Source organism: Piliocolobus tephrosceles, chromosome 10 (genome assembly GCF_002776525.5).
Source record: "Piliocolobus tephrosceles isolate RC106 chromosome 10, ASM277652v3, whole genome shotgun sequence".
Classification (NCBI taxonomy): Eukaryota; Metazoa; Chordata; class Mammalia; order Primates; family Cercopithecidae; genus Piliocolobus; species Piliocolobus tephrosceles.
In genome coordinates, this window is record NC_045443.1 from 42,372,902 (window position 1) to 42,392,449 (window position 19,548).

General features: G+C 36.8%; 1 protein-coding gene across 3 annotated transcripts in view; it reads left to right on the top strand.

Moving 5' to 3' along the window:
• The window catches only part of ANO6 (anoctamin 6), a 227,717-nt gene that overhangs the window by 152,596 nt on the left and 55,573 nt on the right, over positions 1-19,548 (top strand). For all 3 annotated transcript variants that reach the window (XM_023231172.1, XM_023231170.2, XM_023231173.2), the window contains 2 exons: positions 3,127-3,261; positions 15,389-15,494. In XM_023231172.1, coding sequence (XP_023086940.1) covers positions 3,127-3,261; positions 15,389-15,494 — 241 coding nt within the window. The remainder of the gene's footprint in view (positions 1-3,126; positions 3,262-15,388; positions 15,495-19,548) is intronic.

Consider the following 19,548-nt stretch of genomic DNA (forward strand, 5'->3'; position numbering starts at 1 on the left):
GAGTACCCAGCCTAGAGGATGAAAATAGAGCCACTGAGTCACTCCAACACGATGGCTCAGAACACTGGGGACAAAGAAGATCCTGCTAGCCTTTAGAAAGCAAAATGAAAAGAAAGTCATACAAAGGATCAAGACTCAAAAGCATTGTGCTTCTCAATGACACTACACACTAAAAGACAGCAGTAACTTCACATGTCTAAGGAAAGTTTGACCATATATATGTAACTCTATGTATGCTCAAACTGTTAAGTATGAGGAATTTTCACAGTTTAGATGTGCAAGGTAATGGAGGAGGTGCTCCACCAAGAAGGAAGACCTAAGAGTTAGTAAACAGGAAATGCCAGCACAAGGGAGAGGGACAGAGAGATCCCAGGTGACACAGTTCTGTGGCGGGGCTTGGAGAGTCATTAGTCAAGGTTGGAGGAGGTCTGAGGGCATTTATTCAAGGAGTTGAAACTGATAGATGATCTCATGTGTTTGAAACTATTGAGAAAGTGACACATTAGGGGAGAGTCTGGGGTTGAATTGTTGATAAGTACACAAAACTAAGCAATGAACTATCAGACAATTATTAACTCTAGGGAGAACAAGATACTGAGCAGGGAGGAAAAAGTAATTATAGCAATGACTTGATTCAGCTGTGAATAGTGTTTATAGAATCATAATAATGTAAAGCAAGAATATTAATCTAACTAAAAGTTATATGTAACTATGTGAGGATGACAGGAATAGAGATGTGGATGTTTAGTTGAGGCAAGGGGTTGAAAGAGAGCTTAATCCACATCTTCCAGAATAGAAAGTCAATAGGTGATGCACCAAACTGAAAAATCAATAAGCAGCACTTCTTGCGTGTTATTTAGAGATAGGAAAGTAAATATTCTAAGCATCAACTATAGGAGTTTAAAGTGACTGCTTCTGGGCAGCAGGAAATAGGTGAGGGGGTGGGGACTGCTCCTTTTTATAACCAGCCTTCTAGAGCTATTAGACTGTTTAATGACTATGTACTTGTAACTTTGATTTTAAAAATCAAAGCTGAATTGTGTTAAATGGATTTTAAGAGTTGGGAGGTATTTGGCAGAGAGGGACAATGATCAGAAAATATTGCATTTGAAGGAATCCTCATTATTTCCAGCTTTTCAGCAAGAACTAAGAGGCAGGTTTCCTTTTAAGATTTGAAAAATCTTTCTGGCCTTGCTTGCAATGTAACAGGGATGCCTTAGAAAGTATTGAACTCCTTGTCACAGTAAATAACCAAGCAGAGACTGCCTGACCAGCTCTTTAAACACAGCAGGATATTTTGTATTATTGGGAGGTTGGACCAGGCAACTTCTAAGATTCTTTCCAATTTAAATATGGCATTTCCAGGATGGATGGCTGATGAAAACTTATTACAGAGAGCATAACCAAAAAGAGGCCAAGGCATCTCAAATCCATGGCCAGACTTCTCTTCCGGGCTCTATCCTGAACCTGCCATTTGCCTGCCTTCCGTGAGCTAGACAGCAAAGCTCCGGTCATGTGAAAATCACCACACTGTGTTCCTCCCATCTCCCGATTCCACCCTCAGGTCTGTCTGAGCTCTTCCTTTTTCCCTGTGAATGTGACCTACATCCAGGCCTGTGACCCATGGAGCTGGTCTCAGACCTTCCCTGTGAGTGCTGGTCCAGCCCAGGGATGTTCCTGTCTGAAGTCTCCCAGAACTCCAGGTTTTGCTCAGAGCTGAGTCCCCACAAGGCTAAGACCAAGGAGTTCAGCCCAGCTCCATACTGAGCCTGAAGTCTCACGCAGGCCTCAGAGTGAAGTAAATCTCCTTGTTCTACAGATCAAGATGAAGGCAGAAATGAGTCAGTCTTGGGGAATATCAGCAACAGCAACAGTCACCGGAAGCATCTCTTCATTCCTAAACTCTGCCTGACTGTACTTGACCTTCCTTTCAGGAGCAATTCTGGCACTGCTTCTTGGTCAGCCTGTACTCTTTAATCTTGCCTACCTGGCCTCCCTTTACCCCAGAGTATACCATTAACCAGTTTTTAAAAATTAGGAAAAAATAGAAGAGCTATATATAAGGAATACAGGGTGATGGGTTTCTCAGTCATATGCACCCTGCCTTCTTTCATTCTTACATAAGTTTTGCAAAAATTTTGGTCAGAGAGACTTCCACTACAGATTAGTAGTATTATTTTTCTTATTATTATTGCAGTTGCCCCTTGAACAACGCAAGGGTAGGGCACTGACACCCCCACACACATACAGTCGAAAACCTGCATATAAATTTTGACTCCCCTTAAACTTTTAATGGTCTGCTGTTGACTGGAAGTCTTACCAATAACATGAACGATCAGTTAACACATATTTTGAATGTTATATGTATCATATACTATATTCTTACAATAAAGCTAGAGAAAAGAATGTTACTAAGAAATCATAAGAGTATATTTACCATTCACTAAATGGAACTAGATCATCATAAAGGTCTTCATCCTTGTCTTCACATTGAGTACGCTGAGGAGGAGGAAAACGAGGAGGGTTATTCTTGCTGTCTCAGGGGTAACAGAGTGGGAAGAGGTGGAGGAAGTGGAAGGGGAGGCAGGAGAGGCAGGCACACTAGCTTTATCTTTTACTGAAAAAAAAAATCCACATCTAAGTGGATCCATGCAGTTCAAACCTGTGTTGTTTAAAGCTCAACTGTATTTGTGATTTACGTTACATTTCCTCCAAGGAACTTCCCTGGTTAAGTAAAAGCAAATAACTGAGCAGATTGTTCATGTTCATTTGCCTCATGCATATAAAGAACAGTCTTTTGGAGAATGTATAAAATAGTGCTGATCTTTACAAAGAATGATAGTAATACTCTGTATTTATTCCATAATCAGCATTTTTCTCTCCCTTGCTGTATTTTAATATACTTTCACCAGGCAAACCAGCGATAGTGATCAGTTCTTCTATAATGTATAATATACTTTTTGTTTCATAGAATTCAGGGTCTGCTATGAAAATGAATGTTTTAAGGGTGAATTGAGTCAGATTTAAGCTTAAAGCCTCCTTTATTTAAAATCAGAAATTAATATTAGGATGAAGCTGCAGAGTAATTATTTGTATCTTCTAAAAATAATTTCTGTCTTTCTTCAGGAAATATTATGGAGAGAAGATTGGAATCTACTTTGCTTGGCTAGGCTATTACACTCAGATGCTTCTCCTGGCCGCAATCGTAGGAGTGGCTTGCTTTCTCTATGGATATCTTAATCAAGATAACTGTACATGGAGGTAACCTCTGTTTATTCCTTGTTGCCATGCTGAAAAGTTTGTTAGACATAAAATTATTTTCATGATCTTAAACTGTTTTGGTAAGACAAGACTGACTGGAGAACACTCATTGCTTGGATGATATATCCGTTTTGTTCTGAGCATAATAACTAAGTGAAATGGAAAAATTTTTTTCTTAGATAATCCAACCCAGTTTCTGACAGGAATATTACTCCTAGGAAACACTCCAATATTTTAAGACAATATTTTGTTTGAAAAAGGAAGGAGGACTGGAGGCGGGAGAATTGCCCTTGAACTTTTGGCCCCCAGAGGAATGTACACTCAGCCCTGCAGATGTGAGCCAAAAGCAGCTCTGATTTCTTCAGGGTTCCACTGGGAAAATTAGTGGGGTTTTTGTTTTTTGTTTTGTTTTACTTTTAGAAATGACTTCTTAATATATACTAAAAAGTGCTTGCTTAAAAACTCAGTAGTTGTTTTGGTTTTTACGTTAAAAAAATAGTTCATACAATGTTTTAAAAAATGTAATCAAAAATTAATTTGTGCTGAGGTTGAAATTCAGACACCAGCTGCATTGTCTAAAGGGATATGTGTGGGTGCCAGAGCACTCTGAGTTTCACCATCACTGTTCTGAATGGTATAATTAGACCTCTGCTTTTGGTGGTCTCAACTTCCAGCAGGGATGTAGCAGGGAACCAGGCATTTTCTCTTGATCATCTGGCCGCTATCCAGGTGTGCCAGCCAGATCAAAATTTCTGGGCACCAGCAATGAGCTGATAACCAAATTTTTCAAGCCCCAAGCATGTCAGCCTGCTCCTGAGGTAGGTTGCCTACCTGGCAGCCCTGATGAATGGACATAATTACCCTTCGATTTAACAGAGGATTCTGAGCGTGTTGTACCCATTATGGCTTCGTAGCTCGAAAGCTGCAGATGGCTTTAAAGTACTCTTCCCTCCTCACTGAAAAAGAGTTTTGGGCCAAAGGCCGAATGTTGTTACCTTTTCTTTAAATTCGTCTTCAACTTCTCTGTTGGTTTGTACATTTTTCTAGTTAAAAAAAAAAAAAAAAATCTCAAAAATACATTTCAAAGTGCAAAAGTTGCATTTTTATAAGGTCCTCATGGGTTGTTCTTGTTAAAACTCATTTTACGAAATCACCGTGATAGTTACACCACGTATTTCCTAGCATTTCACACAGATTAATTTGCAGAAAATGGAGGGAAGTTCTTGGGGATATACTGCCTGTGCTCAAAACTATTTGACTTTAATTATTTATGAGATATCTGTAAAATATATACATTATAAATATTTTCAGTTACTTTTATAGTTTCTATCAAATGCCCATTTGAAGCTGATGCCCCTCTTTTTTTTTTTCTTTTTTTTTTTTTTTTTTTTGAGGCAGAGTCTTGTTCTGTCACCCAGGCTGGCGTGCAGTGGCATGATCTCAGCTCACTGCAACCTCCACCTCCCGGGTTCAAGCGATGCTCCTGCCTCAGCCTCCTGAGTAGCTGGGATTACAGGCGCCTGCCACCAAACCCGGCTAATTTTTGTATTTTTAGTAGAGACAGGGTTTCACCATGTTGGCCAGGCTGGTCTCGAACTCCTGACCTCAAGTGATCCTCCTGCCTCGACCTCCCAAAGGGCTGAGATTACAGGTGTGAGCCACTGTGCCCGGCCCTTATGCCCCTTTTAAAAATAACAGCTATATACAGACATTATTTATATACCATAAAATGCCCTTTTTAAAGTGCACAATTCAGGTGTGCCCCTTTCCCTTAGCCCCGGGCAACCACTAATCTATTTGCTTTCTGTTTCTAGGGATTTACCTATTCTGGACATTTCATAAAAGCTTTTAAATATTTTAAATGTTTTCTATTCTTGTGAATCTACTCAGTATGTAATAAAATTGAAAATATTAAAAATTTGTAAACACTTCAGGTATTTTAAGTGCATTCACCAAGTTGTGATCACCACCATCTAATTCTAGAACATTTTTATTGCCCTCAAAAGAAACCAGTGCCCATTAGCACTCACTCCCTAATCCCTTTCCCTTGGCCCCTGGCAACCACCAATCTACTTCCTGTTTCTATGGATTTGCCTGTTCTGAACATTTCGTAAAAGTGGAACTATACAGTATAAGGCCTTTTGTGACTGTCTTCTTTCATTTCACCTACTCTTTGAGGTTCATCCATGTTGTAGCATGTATCAGTACTTCATTCCTTTTTTGTGGCCAAATAACACCCCATTATATGTATAAACTGCATTGTTTATTCATTAATTGATAGACATTTTGGTTGTTTCTACTCTTTGGCTATTATGAATAATTCTGGTATGAACATTCATGGACAAGTGTTGGTGGGGACACATGGTTTCATATCTCTTGAGAATATAATGAAGAATGGAATTGTTGGGATATACAGTAACTGTAGGTTTAACATTTTGAGGAACTGCCATAGTATTTTCCAAAGTGACTGCGTATTCCGCCTGCAGTGTATGAGGACACTAATGTCTTCACATCCTCATCAGCACTTAAAAAAAAAAATAGCCATTCTAGTTGTTATGAAGTGGTATGTCATTGCAGTTTTGACTTTGTTTTCTCTAATGCCTACTGATGGTGAGCATCTTCTCATGTGTTTGTCATTTGTATAGCTTCTTTGGAGAAATGTTCATTCAAATCCTTTGCCTATTTTAATTGTGTTGTCTTTCTATTGTTGAGTTGTAAGCATTTTTTATATATTTGGGATAGAAGTCCCTTATTGTATATTGTCTTAGTCTGTTTGTGCCGCTATAGCACAGTACCATAGACCAGGTAATTTGTAAAGAATAGAAATTTATTTTTCATAGTTACAGAGACTGGAAATTCCAAAATCAAGTTGCCAGCATGTGGTGTCTGGTGAGGGCTGCATCCTCTGGAGGAGAGGAATGCTGCGTCTTCACATAGCAGAAGGCATAAGGGCAAGTGGGGAGAACTCCTTTCATCAACTCCTTTTATAAGGGCACCTAATCCCATTCATGAGGTACAAGCCCTCATGGCCTAATCACTTGTTAAAGTCTCCACCTCTTAATACTACCACACTGGCAATACCTAAATTGGAAGAGACACATTCAAACCATAGCAGATACATTGAAAATATTTTCTCCTATTCTGTGAATTGTGTTTTCACTTTCTTATTAGTATTCTTTGAAACAAAATTATGTTTAATTTTGATGACCTCTAGTTTACCTTTTCATTCTGTTATTTGTGCTTTTGGTGTCATGTCTTAGAAACCATTCGGAATCCAAAGTCATGAAGTTTTTTTTAACATTTATCTTCTAAGAGTTTTATGGCTGTAGGTCTATGATTTATTTTAATTTTTGTACCTGGTATGAGATAGAGTTCTACTCTGTCATTTTCCAGGTGTATATCTGGTATACCAGCACCATTTTGAAAAGACTGTTCTCTGTTGAATTATCTTGGCACCCTTGTTGAAAAGCAGTTGGCCAAAAATTTAAGAGCTTGTTTATAGACTCTCAGTTGTTTTCCGTTGATCTACATGTCTGCATTTTATGCAAGTACCACACTTTATTGATCACTGTAACTTTGTAGTCAGTTTTGAAATTGGAAACTTCAAATTTTCATTTTTCTTTTTCAAGATTGTTTTGGCTATTCTGGGTCTTTTGCATTTCCATGTGAATTTTAGGATCAGCTTGTCTATTTCTGCAAAAAAAAAAAAAAAAAATCCAGCTGGGATTTTGATAAGAACAACGTTGATTCCATAGGTCAGTTTGGAGAGTATTGCCGTCTTAATAATATTAAGTCTTTTAATCCATGAACACAGGATGTCTTTTCATTTATTTAGGTCTTTTGTTTCTATCAACAATATTTTATAGTTTCAGTGTATAAGTCTCATACTTCTTTTTTCTCTTAAATTTATTCTAAGTGCATTGTTCTTTTGATGCTGTTATAAATTGTTTCCTTAATTTTTGGATTACCTATTGTAGTGTATAGAAATGTAATTGCTTTTTTTTATATACTGATTTTTGTGTGTGTCCTGCAACCTTGCTAAACTGGCTTATTTGCTCTAATAGTATTTTGGGTGGATTCCTTAGGATTTTTATATACAATGTTATGCTATTTGTGAACAGAAGTAGTTTTACTTCTTCCTTTCCAATTTGGAGGCCTTTATTTTTTCTTACTTAGTTGTCCTGAGTAGATCCTTCTATATAATGACCTTAGGAGGAAAGCATTCAGTCTTTGACCATTAAGTATGATATTAGCTGTGAGTTTTTTCATTGATACTCTTTATCAGGTTGGGAAAATTCTATTCCTAGTTTTTGAGTGATTTTAATCATGGAAGGGTGTTGGATTTTGCCAGATGCTCTTTCTGTGTCTATTGACATTATCTTGTGTGTAGTTTTTGTTCATTATTCTATTAATATGGTATATTATAAGAATTGATGATTTTTATACTTTGAATCGCATTCCTGGATAGATCCCACTTGGTCATAGTATGTGGTATGTATTATATGTTGCAGGATTTGTTTTTTTAGTATTTTATTGGAGATTTTTCCATCTATATATGCAAGAGATATTAGGTCTCTAGTTTCTTATGTTGTCTTTGGTTTTGGTATCATCACAATACTAGTCACATAGAATGAGTTGAGAGGTGTTCCCTCTTCTTTGCTTTTAAAAGAGATTATGAAACATTGGTGTTAATTCTTCTCATCAGTGAAGCCATCTGAGACTGGACTTTTCTTTGCAGGAATTTTTTTTTCTGCTAATCCATTCTATTTGTTGAAAATAGGTCTATTCAAGTTTTCTATTTTTGCTTGAGCTAGCTTAAGTAGTTCATATTTTTCTAGGAATTCATCCATTTTATCTAGGTTGTCTAATTTGTTGGCTTATAATTATGTATAGTATCCCCTTATAATCCTTTTTGTTTTTGTGGGAGTAACAGTAATGTTTCCCCTTTCATTTCTGATTTTAACCATTTGAGTCTTCTCTTTTATCTTTATCGGCCTAGCTAAGTTTGCCAATTTTGTTGTCTTTTCAAGGAACCAACTTTGTTTTGTTGTTTTTTTAACTTTTCTGTCCTCTGTTTCATTTATTTCCATTTGTTGGCTTCTGATTTTAATATTTAGTTCATTTATATTTAATGTAATTACTCATGAAGGAGTTACATCTATAATTTTGCTATTTGTTTTTCATGTGTCTTTTTGTCTCTTGTTTTTCTATTCCTTCATTACTACTTTTTTTTGTGTTAAATATTTCTAATATGCCATTCTAATTCCATTGTTGTTTCTTTATTGTTTTTTAGTGGCTTCTCTGGGGATTATAATTAACAACTTAATTTAAAATAATATAGTTAAATATTATTTGAAATTTTAATTTCAAATAGTATACAAAAACTTTACTTTGGTGTAGATCTGTTCCTTCTCTACTCCTTTGTGGTATTATCATCATGCAAATTACAACTCAATGCATTATAAGCTCACCAACAGTTTAATAATTGTCGCTTTGTGTCTTTTAAATAAGATAGAGGAAAATAGTGACATACAAAAATATGCTTACACTGCTTTTTATATTTATATATGTAGTTAGCTCATTACTGCTTTTTATTTCTTTAGGTGGATTTGAGTTACTGTCAAGTGTCTATTTAAGCCTGAAGGACTCTCTTAGTATATGTTAAGTGTTTCTTGTCATAATGCTTGGGACCAGAAGCATTTCAGATTTCAGATTTTTTTTCAGATTTTGGAAAATTTGCATTATACTTACCATTTGAGCATCCCAAATCCAAAATGCTCCAGTGAAGATTTTCCTTGAGTATTATGTCAGCACTTGAAAAGTTTTAGATTTTGGAGCATTTCAAATTCAGGTTTTTGGCTTAAAGGTGTTTAACCTGGGCTGGGCACAGTGGCTCATGCCTGCAATCCCAGCACTTTGGGAGGCTGAGGCCAGTGGAGCATTAGGTCAGGAGTTCGAGACCATCCTGGCTAACACAGTAAAACCCCATCTCTACTAAAAATACAAAAAATTAGCCAGGTGTGGTGGCACATGCCTGTGGTCCCAACTACTTAGGAGGCTGAGGCAGGAGAACTGCTTGAACCCAGGAGGCAGAGGTTGCAGTGAGCTGAAGTCACACCACTGCACTCTAGCCTGGGCGACAGAGCGTGAGACTCTGTTTTAAAAAATAAAATAAAATAAATAAGGTGTCCAATCTGTGTATGGCAGGTGATATGGTTTGGCTGTGTCCTCACTCAAATCTCATCTCAAATTGTAGCTCCCGTAATTCCCACATATTGTAGGAGTGACCTGGTGGGAGTAATTGAATTATGGGAGTGGTTTTCCCCATATTGTTCTCATGGTAGTGAATAAGTTTTACAAGATCTGATGATTTTATAATGGGAAACCCATTTCACTTGGCTCTCATTCTTTCTTGCCTGCCTCCATATAAGACATGCCTTTTGCCTTCTGCCACTATTGTGAGGCCTTCCCGGCCATGTGGAACTGTGAGTCTGTTAAACCTCTTTTTATTTATAAATGAACCAGTCTCAGGTATGTCTTTATCAGCAGTGTGAAAACGGACTAATACAGCAAGTCTCTGCCAACAACAGATTCTTTCAGATTTTATTTATCTGGGAATGTCTTAATTTCTCCATTTTTGAAGGATGGGTTTGCTGGAGATAGAATACTTGGTTGACAGTCATTCTTTCAGCACTTTGAATGTATCATCCCACTGCCTCTGGCCTCCATGATTTCTGTGAAAAGTTAGCTGTTAATCTTACTGAGGACCCTTTATATGTGATGAATCACTTTTCTCTTTCTGCTGTCACCATTCTTTGCCATGTTTTCTTTGTCTTTGTCTTTAGACACTTTGAATATGACACTCCTAAGTTTAGATCTCTTTGAGTTGATCCTACATGGAATTTGTTGAGTTTGCTGGATGTGCAAAATAGTGTTTTCATTAAATGTGGGAAGTTTTCAGCCACTGCTTATTATTTCTGTTTCTCTCCTTTTTTCTCTGGGACTTCTATAATATATGTGTTGGTATATTTGATGGTGTCCCACTAATTTCTGAGACTGTGTTCCTTTGTCCTCTTTCCTTTTTTGTTCCATTTCTCAGACTGGATAATCTTAATAGACCTAGCTTTCAGTTTGCTGATTCTTCTGCTATTTCATATCTGCTGAGGAGCCCTTCTAATGAGTTTTTTATTTTAGTTATTATACTTTGCTAATTGGTTATTTTTAATAATTCCTATCTCTATTGATATTCTCATTGTCATGCTTCCTTTAATTCTTTAGGCAAGATTTCCTTTAGTTCTCCAAATACGTAGAATTGCTAAATATAAAAAGTTTTCATGTAATAAATGCAATATCTGGGTGTCCTCAGGGACAGCTTTATCGCCTGCTTTTTTCTGTGTTAGGACCATACTTTTCAGTTTCTTGGTGTGTCTTGTAATTTTACGTTGAGAACTGGGCATTTTAAGTATTATAATGTAACAAATCTGGAAATCAGATATTTTCCCTCTTCAGGGTTTTTTGTTGCTTCTGTTTGTTATTATGCTTCCCTTTGTTTAGTTACTTTCCTGAACTACTTGTCTTTGTCATGTGTGACCATTGCAGTCTGTGTTCAATAAGATTTGTTGTTAGCTAATGATTGGATTAGCTAGTGATTGCATTAAATGCCTACTACCAGTAATTTTCATTTCTCTGTCTTTGCCTCATGGCTCTGTGTGCATGTGTATTGAGGAATGTGTTTAATGCTCTAGCAGGTAGTTTTCAGTTCTTCCTTAGCTTTTCCTTCTTGCCAATGCAGAACCTCAAAGTCAGTCAGAGGTGAGGGATTAAGGTTTTCTCAGGTCTTTCTTGTCCATGTGCACTGTCCTACACATGTGCATGGCCTTCTGCAATCTCAGAAATAATGTTGGAACTTTCTAGAGCCCGCTGAGCACATCTCATTTCCTAATTTTTCCTTTTAAGTTCTTTGGTTGACCACTTGTTAACCTCTACTGGTGTCACTGCCTCAGGCAGCTACAATGTGAAATAATTCTTGCCAATCGCTTTCAACAGACACTTTGGTGATAGTGCTGTTCACAATATGAGCTCTAAGTATGAGGTTTGAAAAGAATGACAAAACATTCTTATACACCAATAACAGAGAGCCAAATCATGAGTGAACTCCCATTCACAATTGCTTCAAAGAGAATAAAATACCTAGGAATCCAACTTATAAGGGATGTGAAGGACGTCTTCAAGGAGAACTACAAACCACTGCTCAATGAAATAAACGAGGACACAAACAAATGGAAGAGCATTCCATGCTTATGGATAGGAAGAATCAATATCGTGAAAATGGCCATACTGCCCAAGGTAATTTATAGATTCAATGCCATCCCCATCAAGCTACCAGTGACTTTCTTCACAGAATTGGAAAAAACTGCTTTAAAGTTCATATGGAACCAAAAAAGAGCCTGCATTGCCAAAACAGCCCTAAGCCAAAAGAACAAAGCTGGAGGCATCATGCTACCTGACTTCAAACTATACTACAAGGCTACAGTAACCAAAACAGCATGGTACTGGTGCCAAAACAGAGATATAGACCAATGGAACAGAACAGATCTTCGACAAACTTGACAAAAACAAGAAATGGGGAAAGGATTCCCTATTTAATAAATGGTGCTGGGAAAATTGGCTAGCCATAAGTAGAAAGCTGAAACTGGATCCCTTCCTTACACCTTATACAAAAATTAATTCAAGATGGATTAAAGACTTAAATGTTAGACCTAAAACCATAAAAACCCTAGAAGAAAACCTAGGCAATACCATTCAGGACATAGGCATGGGCAAGGACTTCATGTCTAAAACACCAAAAGCGATGGCAACAAAAGCCAAAATTGACAAATGGGATCTAATTAAACTAAAGAGTTACTGCACAGCAAAAGAAACTACCATCAGAGTGAACAGGCAACCTACAGAATGGGAGAAAATTTTTGCAATCTGCTCATCTGACAAAGGGCTAATATCCAGAACCTACAAAGAACTCAAAAAAATTTACAAGAAAAAAATAACCCCATCAAAAAGTGGGCAAAGGATATGAATAGACACTTCTCAAAAGAAGACATTTATGCAGCCAACAGACATATGAAAAAATGCTCATCATCACTAGCCATCAGAGAAATGCAAATTAAAACCACCATGAGATACCATCTCTCACGAGTTAGAATGGCGATCATTAAAAAGTCAGGAAACAACAGGTGCTGGAGAGGATGTGGAGAAATAGGAACACTTTTACACTGTTGGTGGGACTGTAAACTAGTTCAACCATTGTGGAAGACAGTGTGGCGATTCCTCAAGGATCTAGAACTGGAAATACCATTTGACCCAGCCATCCCATTACTGTTTATATACCCAAAGGATTATAAATCGTGCTGCTATAAAGACACGTGCATACGTATGTTTATTGCGGCACTATTCACAATAGCAAAGACTTGGAACCAACCCAGATGTCCATCAGCAACAGACTGGATTAAGAAAATGTGGCACATATACACCATGGAATACTATGCAGCCATAAAAAAGGATGAGTTCATGTCCTTTGTAGGGACATGGATGCAGCTGGAAACAATCATTCTCAGCAAACTATCACAAGAACAGAAAACAAATTACCTCATGTTCTCACTCATAAGTGGGAGGTGAACAGTGAGAACTCTTGGACACAGGAAGGGGAACATCACACACTGGGGCCTGTTGTGGGGTTGGGGGAGCGGGGAGGGATAGCATTAGGAGAAATACCTAATGTCAATGACGAGTTAGTGGGTGCAGCACACCAACATGGCGCATGTATACATATGTAATAAACCTGTACGTTGTGCACATGTACCCCAGAACATAAAGTATAATAAAAAAGAAAAAAAAAAAAGAATGAGAAATCTTGAGCATGGAGCTTCTCAGGGGAGCTGCTAGACAGGTCAAATAGTAAGACTTCTCTGAGGATGGGTTTTTTTGGGTAGCTTTAGACTACTTCTTCCCCCTTCAGTGGCTGCTAGGCTGCTATTTTTCACAGCTTCTGTAGTTACAAGCCTGTTGGTTTTTAAGGCTACCACGAAGCTAGGGAGATGGGGATGGGAATCAGTCAGGTTAAAATGCCACAGGCCTCATCCTTATAGAGATTTAGCCAGTTTTCCTCAAATAAATGCTCCTCAGATGATATCCAGCACTTGGTTAATTTCCAGAGTTCAGCAAAGGCTGATTTTGACAATTTTTGCCTGTGTTCTCATTGCTTTTATGGAGGGAGAGGGTTTTCCAAGATCTTTACTCAGCCATTCTAGGAAAACTTCCCATTCCTATTTGTTTTTCCTTAGTTATTTGCAAGACCACCTAACTGCACAACCCCAGTCCTAGTCACATACAAGCCTAGCCTGTCTGAATGGCTTCTCCTAGAGGGAGCAGCATGCAATGTTACTTGGGTTGTTTTTTTGTTTTTGTTTTTGTTTTGTTTTGGGTTTTTTTTTTGTATTAATTTATAGGAGTTCTTTAAATACTCTGACAAATAATCGTTTGTCATTTTTACATCTGCAAAACTTTTACCAATTTGTGGCTTATATTTTTCTTCCTTTAATGTTATTTTTTTAATTACATTCTTTGAAAATATCTTGAATATATCAATATTTTTCTTTGTGGTTTATGCTTTTTGGTTTCTTGTTTATGAGATTCTCCTTACTCTGAGGTTATCTAGATTTTTTTTTCCTAGTAAGTTGGTATGTTGGCATTCTCATTTTCTACCTGGAATTGATGTATATAAAATGCTATTAGGGGTTCAATTTTATGTTTATTCATACGGATATCCTGTTGTACCAGACCAATTTTATTGAAATGTCAGTTCTCACTTTACTAATTTGCTTGGCCAGCTCTGGTATGTATCAGTTTTTATATAGGCAAGAGGTCTGTTTCTGACCTCTTTATATTCTTCTGTTGGTCAGTTTTTCTTAACCTCTCCCATAATGCCTTTGTCTTCAGAAGTATTTTGACTGTTCTGAGTCTCTGCTCTTCCAGTGAATTTATAGCTTAAATGGGAGAGAACTAATATCTTTAAATATTGATTATTACAAATTACAAACATTGATTATTACAAATTACAAACTGATTATTACAAATTGATTATTCAAATTGTGAATATGATAGTGTAGGCCTTCTTTAATGCATTTCAGAAAAATTCTATTTTCTCCCTATAAATCTTAACATATTTTGAATTAGATTTATTCCTGAACACTTTATATTTTTTACACTATTAAAATGGTATTTTTTAAGAATTATTTCCTAATAATTACAGGTGTATGGGGACATAATTCCTTTTTGTGTCCCTGTATTTTGTATATTGATTTTGCATCCAGCAAATTTTACTCAACTTATTTTTGCTTTGTTTTTTGAGACAGAATCTCACTCTGTCACCCAGGCTGGAGTGCAGTGGCATGATCTTAGCTCACTACAACCTCCACCTCCTGGGTTCAAGCCATTCTCCTGCCTCAGCCTCTCGAGTAGCTGGGATTACAGGCCACCCTGTAATACAGGTCTGGGATTAGCAGACCACCATGCTCTGCTGATTTTTATATTTTTAGTAGAGACAGGGTTTCACCATGTTGGTCAGGCTGGTCTTGAACTCCTGACCTCAGGTGATCTACCCACCTCAGCCTCCCAAAGTGCTGGGATTACAGGCATGAGCCACTGCACCCGGCCTTTACTCAACTTATTAATTCTAATAATTTATCTTTAGGGTCTATTGAGTCATCCATATAGATAGTCATGTAATCTGTTAGTAATAACAGTTCTCTTTCTTCCTGGCTTATCCTTGTGGCCTTATTTTACTTGACATATGATGCTGGCAGAGACCTCCAGCTGAAAAGAAACAGTGATAGAAGACTCTTTTGCTTTATTCCTGATCTAAAGGAAATACTTCCAGCATTTTACCACTTAGTATGATTTTTAATGAGTTTTATGTAACAAGCCTTTATCGGGTTAATGAAGTTCACTTCCGTTTCTAGTTTTACAAGACTGGTTTAGTTTTGTTTCTTATTGTGAATGGATATTGGATTTTATCATCCTCCCTTAAATTGATTAAATTTTTTAAAATTAAGTTTTATTTCTCTCTTTTTAGCAAAGAAGTTTGTCATCCTGATATTGGCGGCAAGATCATAATGTGTCCTCAATGTGATAGGCTTTGTCCATTCTGGAAACTCAATATTACTTGCGAGTCCTCAAAGGTAATTTTGCTATTCCCAATATTTACACCTAATGAAAGATTTTTTTTTCTAATGATAATTTAGATAAAACATAGATATTGTATCTTTTTTCCTCTTAGGAATTCAGACAGATATTTTTCAACTAACCTTTTAAACGTTTTGTACGTTAATATACAATGCTTTATTCCTCTTTTACAAATAATAAAATTGTGATTTAAGACCTTAGATAAAATCTCATAGAGTGTCAGTGAGATAATGGTGGAATCTAAACTATTTGAGTATTTCAAGTAATGAAAGCAGAAATCTCAAACCCATTTTATCTTATAAATACTTTTTAATAGATTTACTACAGGTTGAGTATTCGTTATCTGAAATGCTTGGGATCCAAAGTGTTTTGGATTTTGGAATATTTGCCTTAGACTTACTGGTTGAGCATCCCTAATCCAAAAATCCAAAATCTGAAATGCTGCCTTGAGCATTTCCTTTGAACATTATGTCAGTACTCAAAAAGCTTTGGATTTGGGATACTCAACCTTTATAAGTATTTTCCTTAATTCAAGTAAGGGGAAACCTGAAATCTGTACTTCTGTTTTCCCCCTTTCAACATGTGCCAAAACTATGCTTAGATTGTAAACACCCTGATGGTCAGACTTAGACTGTAACTATGCATGAGAAAGGTTTTATATGTGATAAAAGGTATCCATCTTAAAACATTGCCAGAAAACACATCTGGCTCTCCTTATACATGCAGATGGTCCTGAGGTTTAGGATGAGCATCAAGAATGGAGGGAGCTTACTGAAAGCAGGCTGGAAATCTGGACAGAAAGAAAGATGATCAGCTTACTTCAGAGCATTTTCCTTACAATTCTGACCTACGCTTTCCTCTGATGATCTTCTCTCTATCCCCTTGTTCTGCCATGAGAGTTTAGGAATCATTAGTGGCCCTGGAACATTGTAGCCTACTCCATGTAAGTCAGATTTTAGCAGAATGTATTACTGTTATACTGATGCCACTTTCTATATCATACTTTGCATAGTTTTTATACTTACCACTTTTGACATACACAACAACCCTGTGAGATAGGTGGAACAGGCATTATCTCCATTTTACAGTGTAAAATACTGGGGATCTGGGAGATCAAATAATCTGCCCAAAGTCACCCACCTAGTAACTGCAGAGTCAGAAATTTATAACAAATCTGCATTTCTCATCATTACCATATTCTTTGCCAGCTGACATTGCAGGCACTTTACTCAGATCCAGCTCTATGTTTGAAAAATTGTTTCACTACTTAGTTAAGCTGATTGCAGGGTGTTGTCAACAGATGGATTTTTATACTTAATTTAGAAATTAAGCCCCCTCTTCCAAACCAACACAAACTCTAGACTATAAATATGTGTTGTAGATCACATAGAGTAAAAGACTTGAAGCTAGTAAGAAGGAAGCTGCTTCCAGTGATGCTGACTCCTAGGCTAAAGGGCACTAGTTAACTGGATCCCGAAGTACTGGCTTTAAGGCAGATGCCAACGATAATACCAGAGGCAGATTGTCATCTACAAAGATGCAAGTGGAAGTTTCATTTTCCTTAAGAAGTTCTCTCCTTCACACTCCCCACACCCACCTCTTCGTCTTTCTTCTCCAACTACCCATCCTTAAGCACATGACTTTCAAATATGCCCCTGTGTGCACTTTTTATTGTTTTGGGGAAGAAAAGGAATCTTTAATTCTATTCCAGTTTCCTCAAGGATCCTTTGAGTCTTGTCAGAATGATTTACAAAGGGAAGGAAACATAATACAAGTAAGAGGACGAAATGGAAAAAAAAGAAAGTTTGAAAAAGAAAAAGAGCACTTTTTCTGGCTTTTCTGTTTGTGAATTGTTTTTTCCTTCATATATTTATGTATTTATATGTCTTTCTTTTGGAAAGAGAGTACTAATTTACAGATATGCTTACCTTTTAGCAAATTAAAAATAGAAATGTAAAATCAGGACCAAAGAAATCAGGAAACAATTATGCAAATAATAAGGATTCATACTGTTTTTTTTATTATTATTATTATTAAATAAGATTCTTAGCTTTCTAGCTGGTAGGATAAAGGGGAAACATGGTAAGTTCTAATATTTTGTTCATAAAAACACATTTAGTTATAAAATTTTGACTTTGCATCTTTCCAGGAAGAAAGCATAACAAATTGTCATTTAATTGGTTTCTCTGCTTAAAATCATCATGCCTACATATGCAGCTCTTTCTTTTCTTTCCTGCTCTATGTGAGTAAAGCAGTATGCTGATTCAGACTGCTCTCAGCACAGCTGTCTTGCCCTCTCTGTGCCATCCTGCCTAGCAAGCTAAGCTAGGCTTCTTATCAAGTAAGCTCCTTGCTTCCTTTTTCCCTTACTTCCTGCTTCCACATAGTTCATGGAACACAGAGCAAAGAAGTCAGCTATCTTATTCTTTCTCAAGGGTCCAGGATTCTCACACATGTGACAAAAATACTAACTTCATTCAGGCTTAATTCCCGCATAGGAGTGCTAGGCATGTCCCTCACCTTCAGCAAGGCAGCTGGAGTGATCTTGACATTGGCAGTACACTTCCTCTTTCGTAATGCTCCCATTTTTCCCTCTCGCACTGACAGAAGTGTTTCCATTGACGTTTTCTCAAAAGAGTAGAGCTAAGAATTCACAGATGGGATTTTCCTTTTGGAGTAGGTGAGCAGAAGTGTCAAGGCAAGTAGACTGTTGTCAAATACTTAGAAGATTGCATTGATTCCTAAAATGGAAGTAGCATTGGACAGAATCTTCGATAATAGCATTACAACATGCAGAACTGTTTTTTATGGGACCTTTCTTACAGTTTTACAATAAAGGATAAGGCATAGCATTAAAAGTTAACTTGGAGAAGATGGTTCCATGAGAGTCAAAGGTAAAAGATTTGAAATATGTGGTCTGTGAAATCCCGGGACTAGAGGAGTAGATGGAAAGCATTGTTCCTCAGAGCAGGTGTGCATTTATTCTGTCTTCCTTGAGGTTTTGTAGAAGAATAATTGGATGATAGACAATTAAGGATTATACTTGCTTTTTCTCATCACAATCAGTGTGGATGCTTGAGGGGGCCTTAAAAATCAGATGGATGAGAATGTAGCTATTCTTTTATGAAAATAACAGAAGTAATATTTTTACATAGATGAAGGTTTATCCACTTTATTTGAGTATAAAGAGCAACCCAAAAAAATCACCTAAAATAAAGTAGACTTTCTACTTCAAAGCAGCTTTGAGTTTTCTTTAACATTTGAAAAGGCTTTTTTTTTTTTAACCTATAGCTTCTTTTTCTACCCAGTCCCTGTCCTTTTATATGATCTGTCATAAAGTAAATATAATATGCTTGTCACTTTTTCCATTATCTTTATAGTATTTTTTTAGGAAATTTAAAATTGCTCATTATTGAAAAATTAGTAACTAATTAAAATATTTTCCAGAAACTCATAGAGGGAGCTAGGCTACTTATATACTAGCAAAGAGATAAAACTTAGCAGAACTAGTGAATAAAGCCTTCTTTGGCCAGGTATGTTATGATCATTCATGATCATTGTATTCACTGTAATGTTAGCAAAAGCACCTGTGCATCCTTTATTCCGGTAGAAGCATCTGTCAGTGATGGTAGAAAAGCTATCATGGGGTTTAAGAAAACAGAGCTCTCCTGGAGGAGAGCCACCTCGAGATAAACCTCAGCTTTGTATGTCTCTTAACAGGAAAAACAGGAATTCTGAAACTTACCCTCTGGCCAGGTTGGGATGATGATAAGATACAAATCATAAATCTAAAAGTTGCTTAGGGGTCATTGTATTCCTACAGCCATACTACTTCCTCAAATCCATTATGACAGTTCATAAGAGGCTGTTATTCAAGCCCAATAGAGGCTTTCAACTCAGTGGAATTCTAGGAACTATATCTGTTTCCTTATTGGGATATGCAAAGTTTCATTGGAAAATACACTGGTTAATTCAGCAAAGATTGTTTGCTTTTAAAAGAATCAAATTTCACTATAAGTATGTAGTAGATACATTGAATGATGTATGATC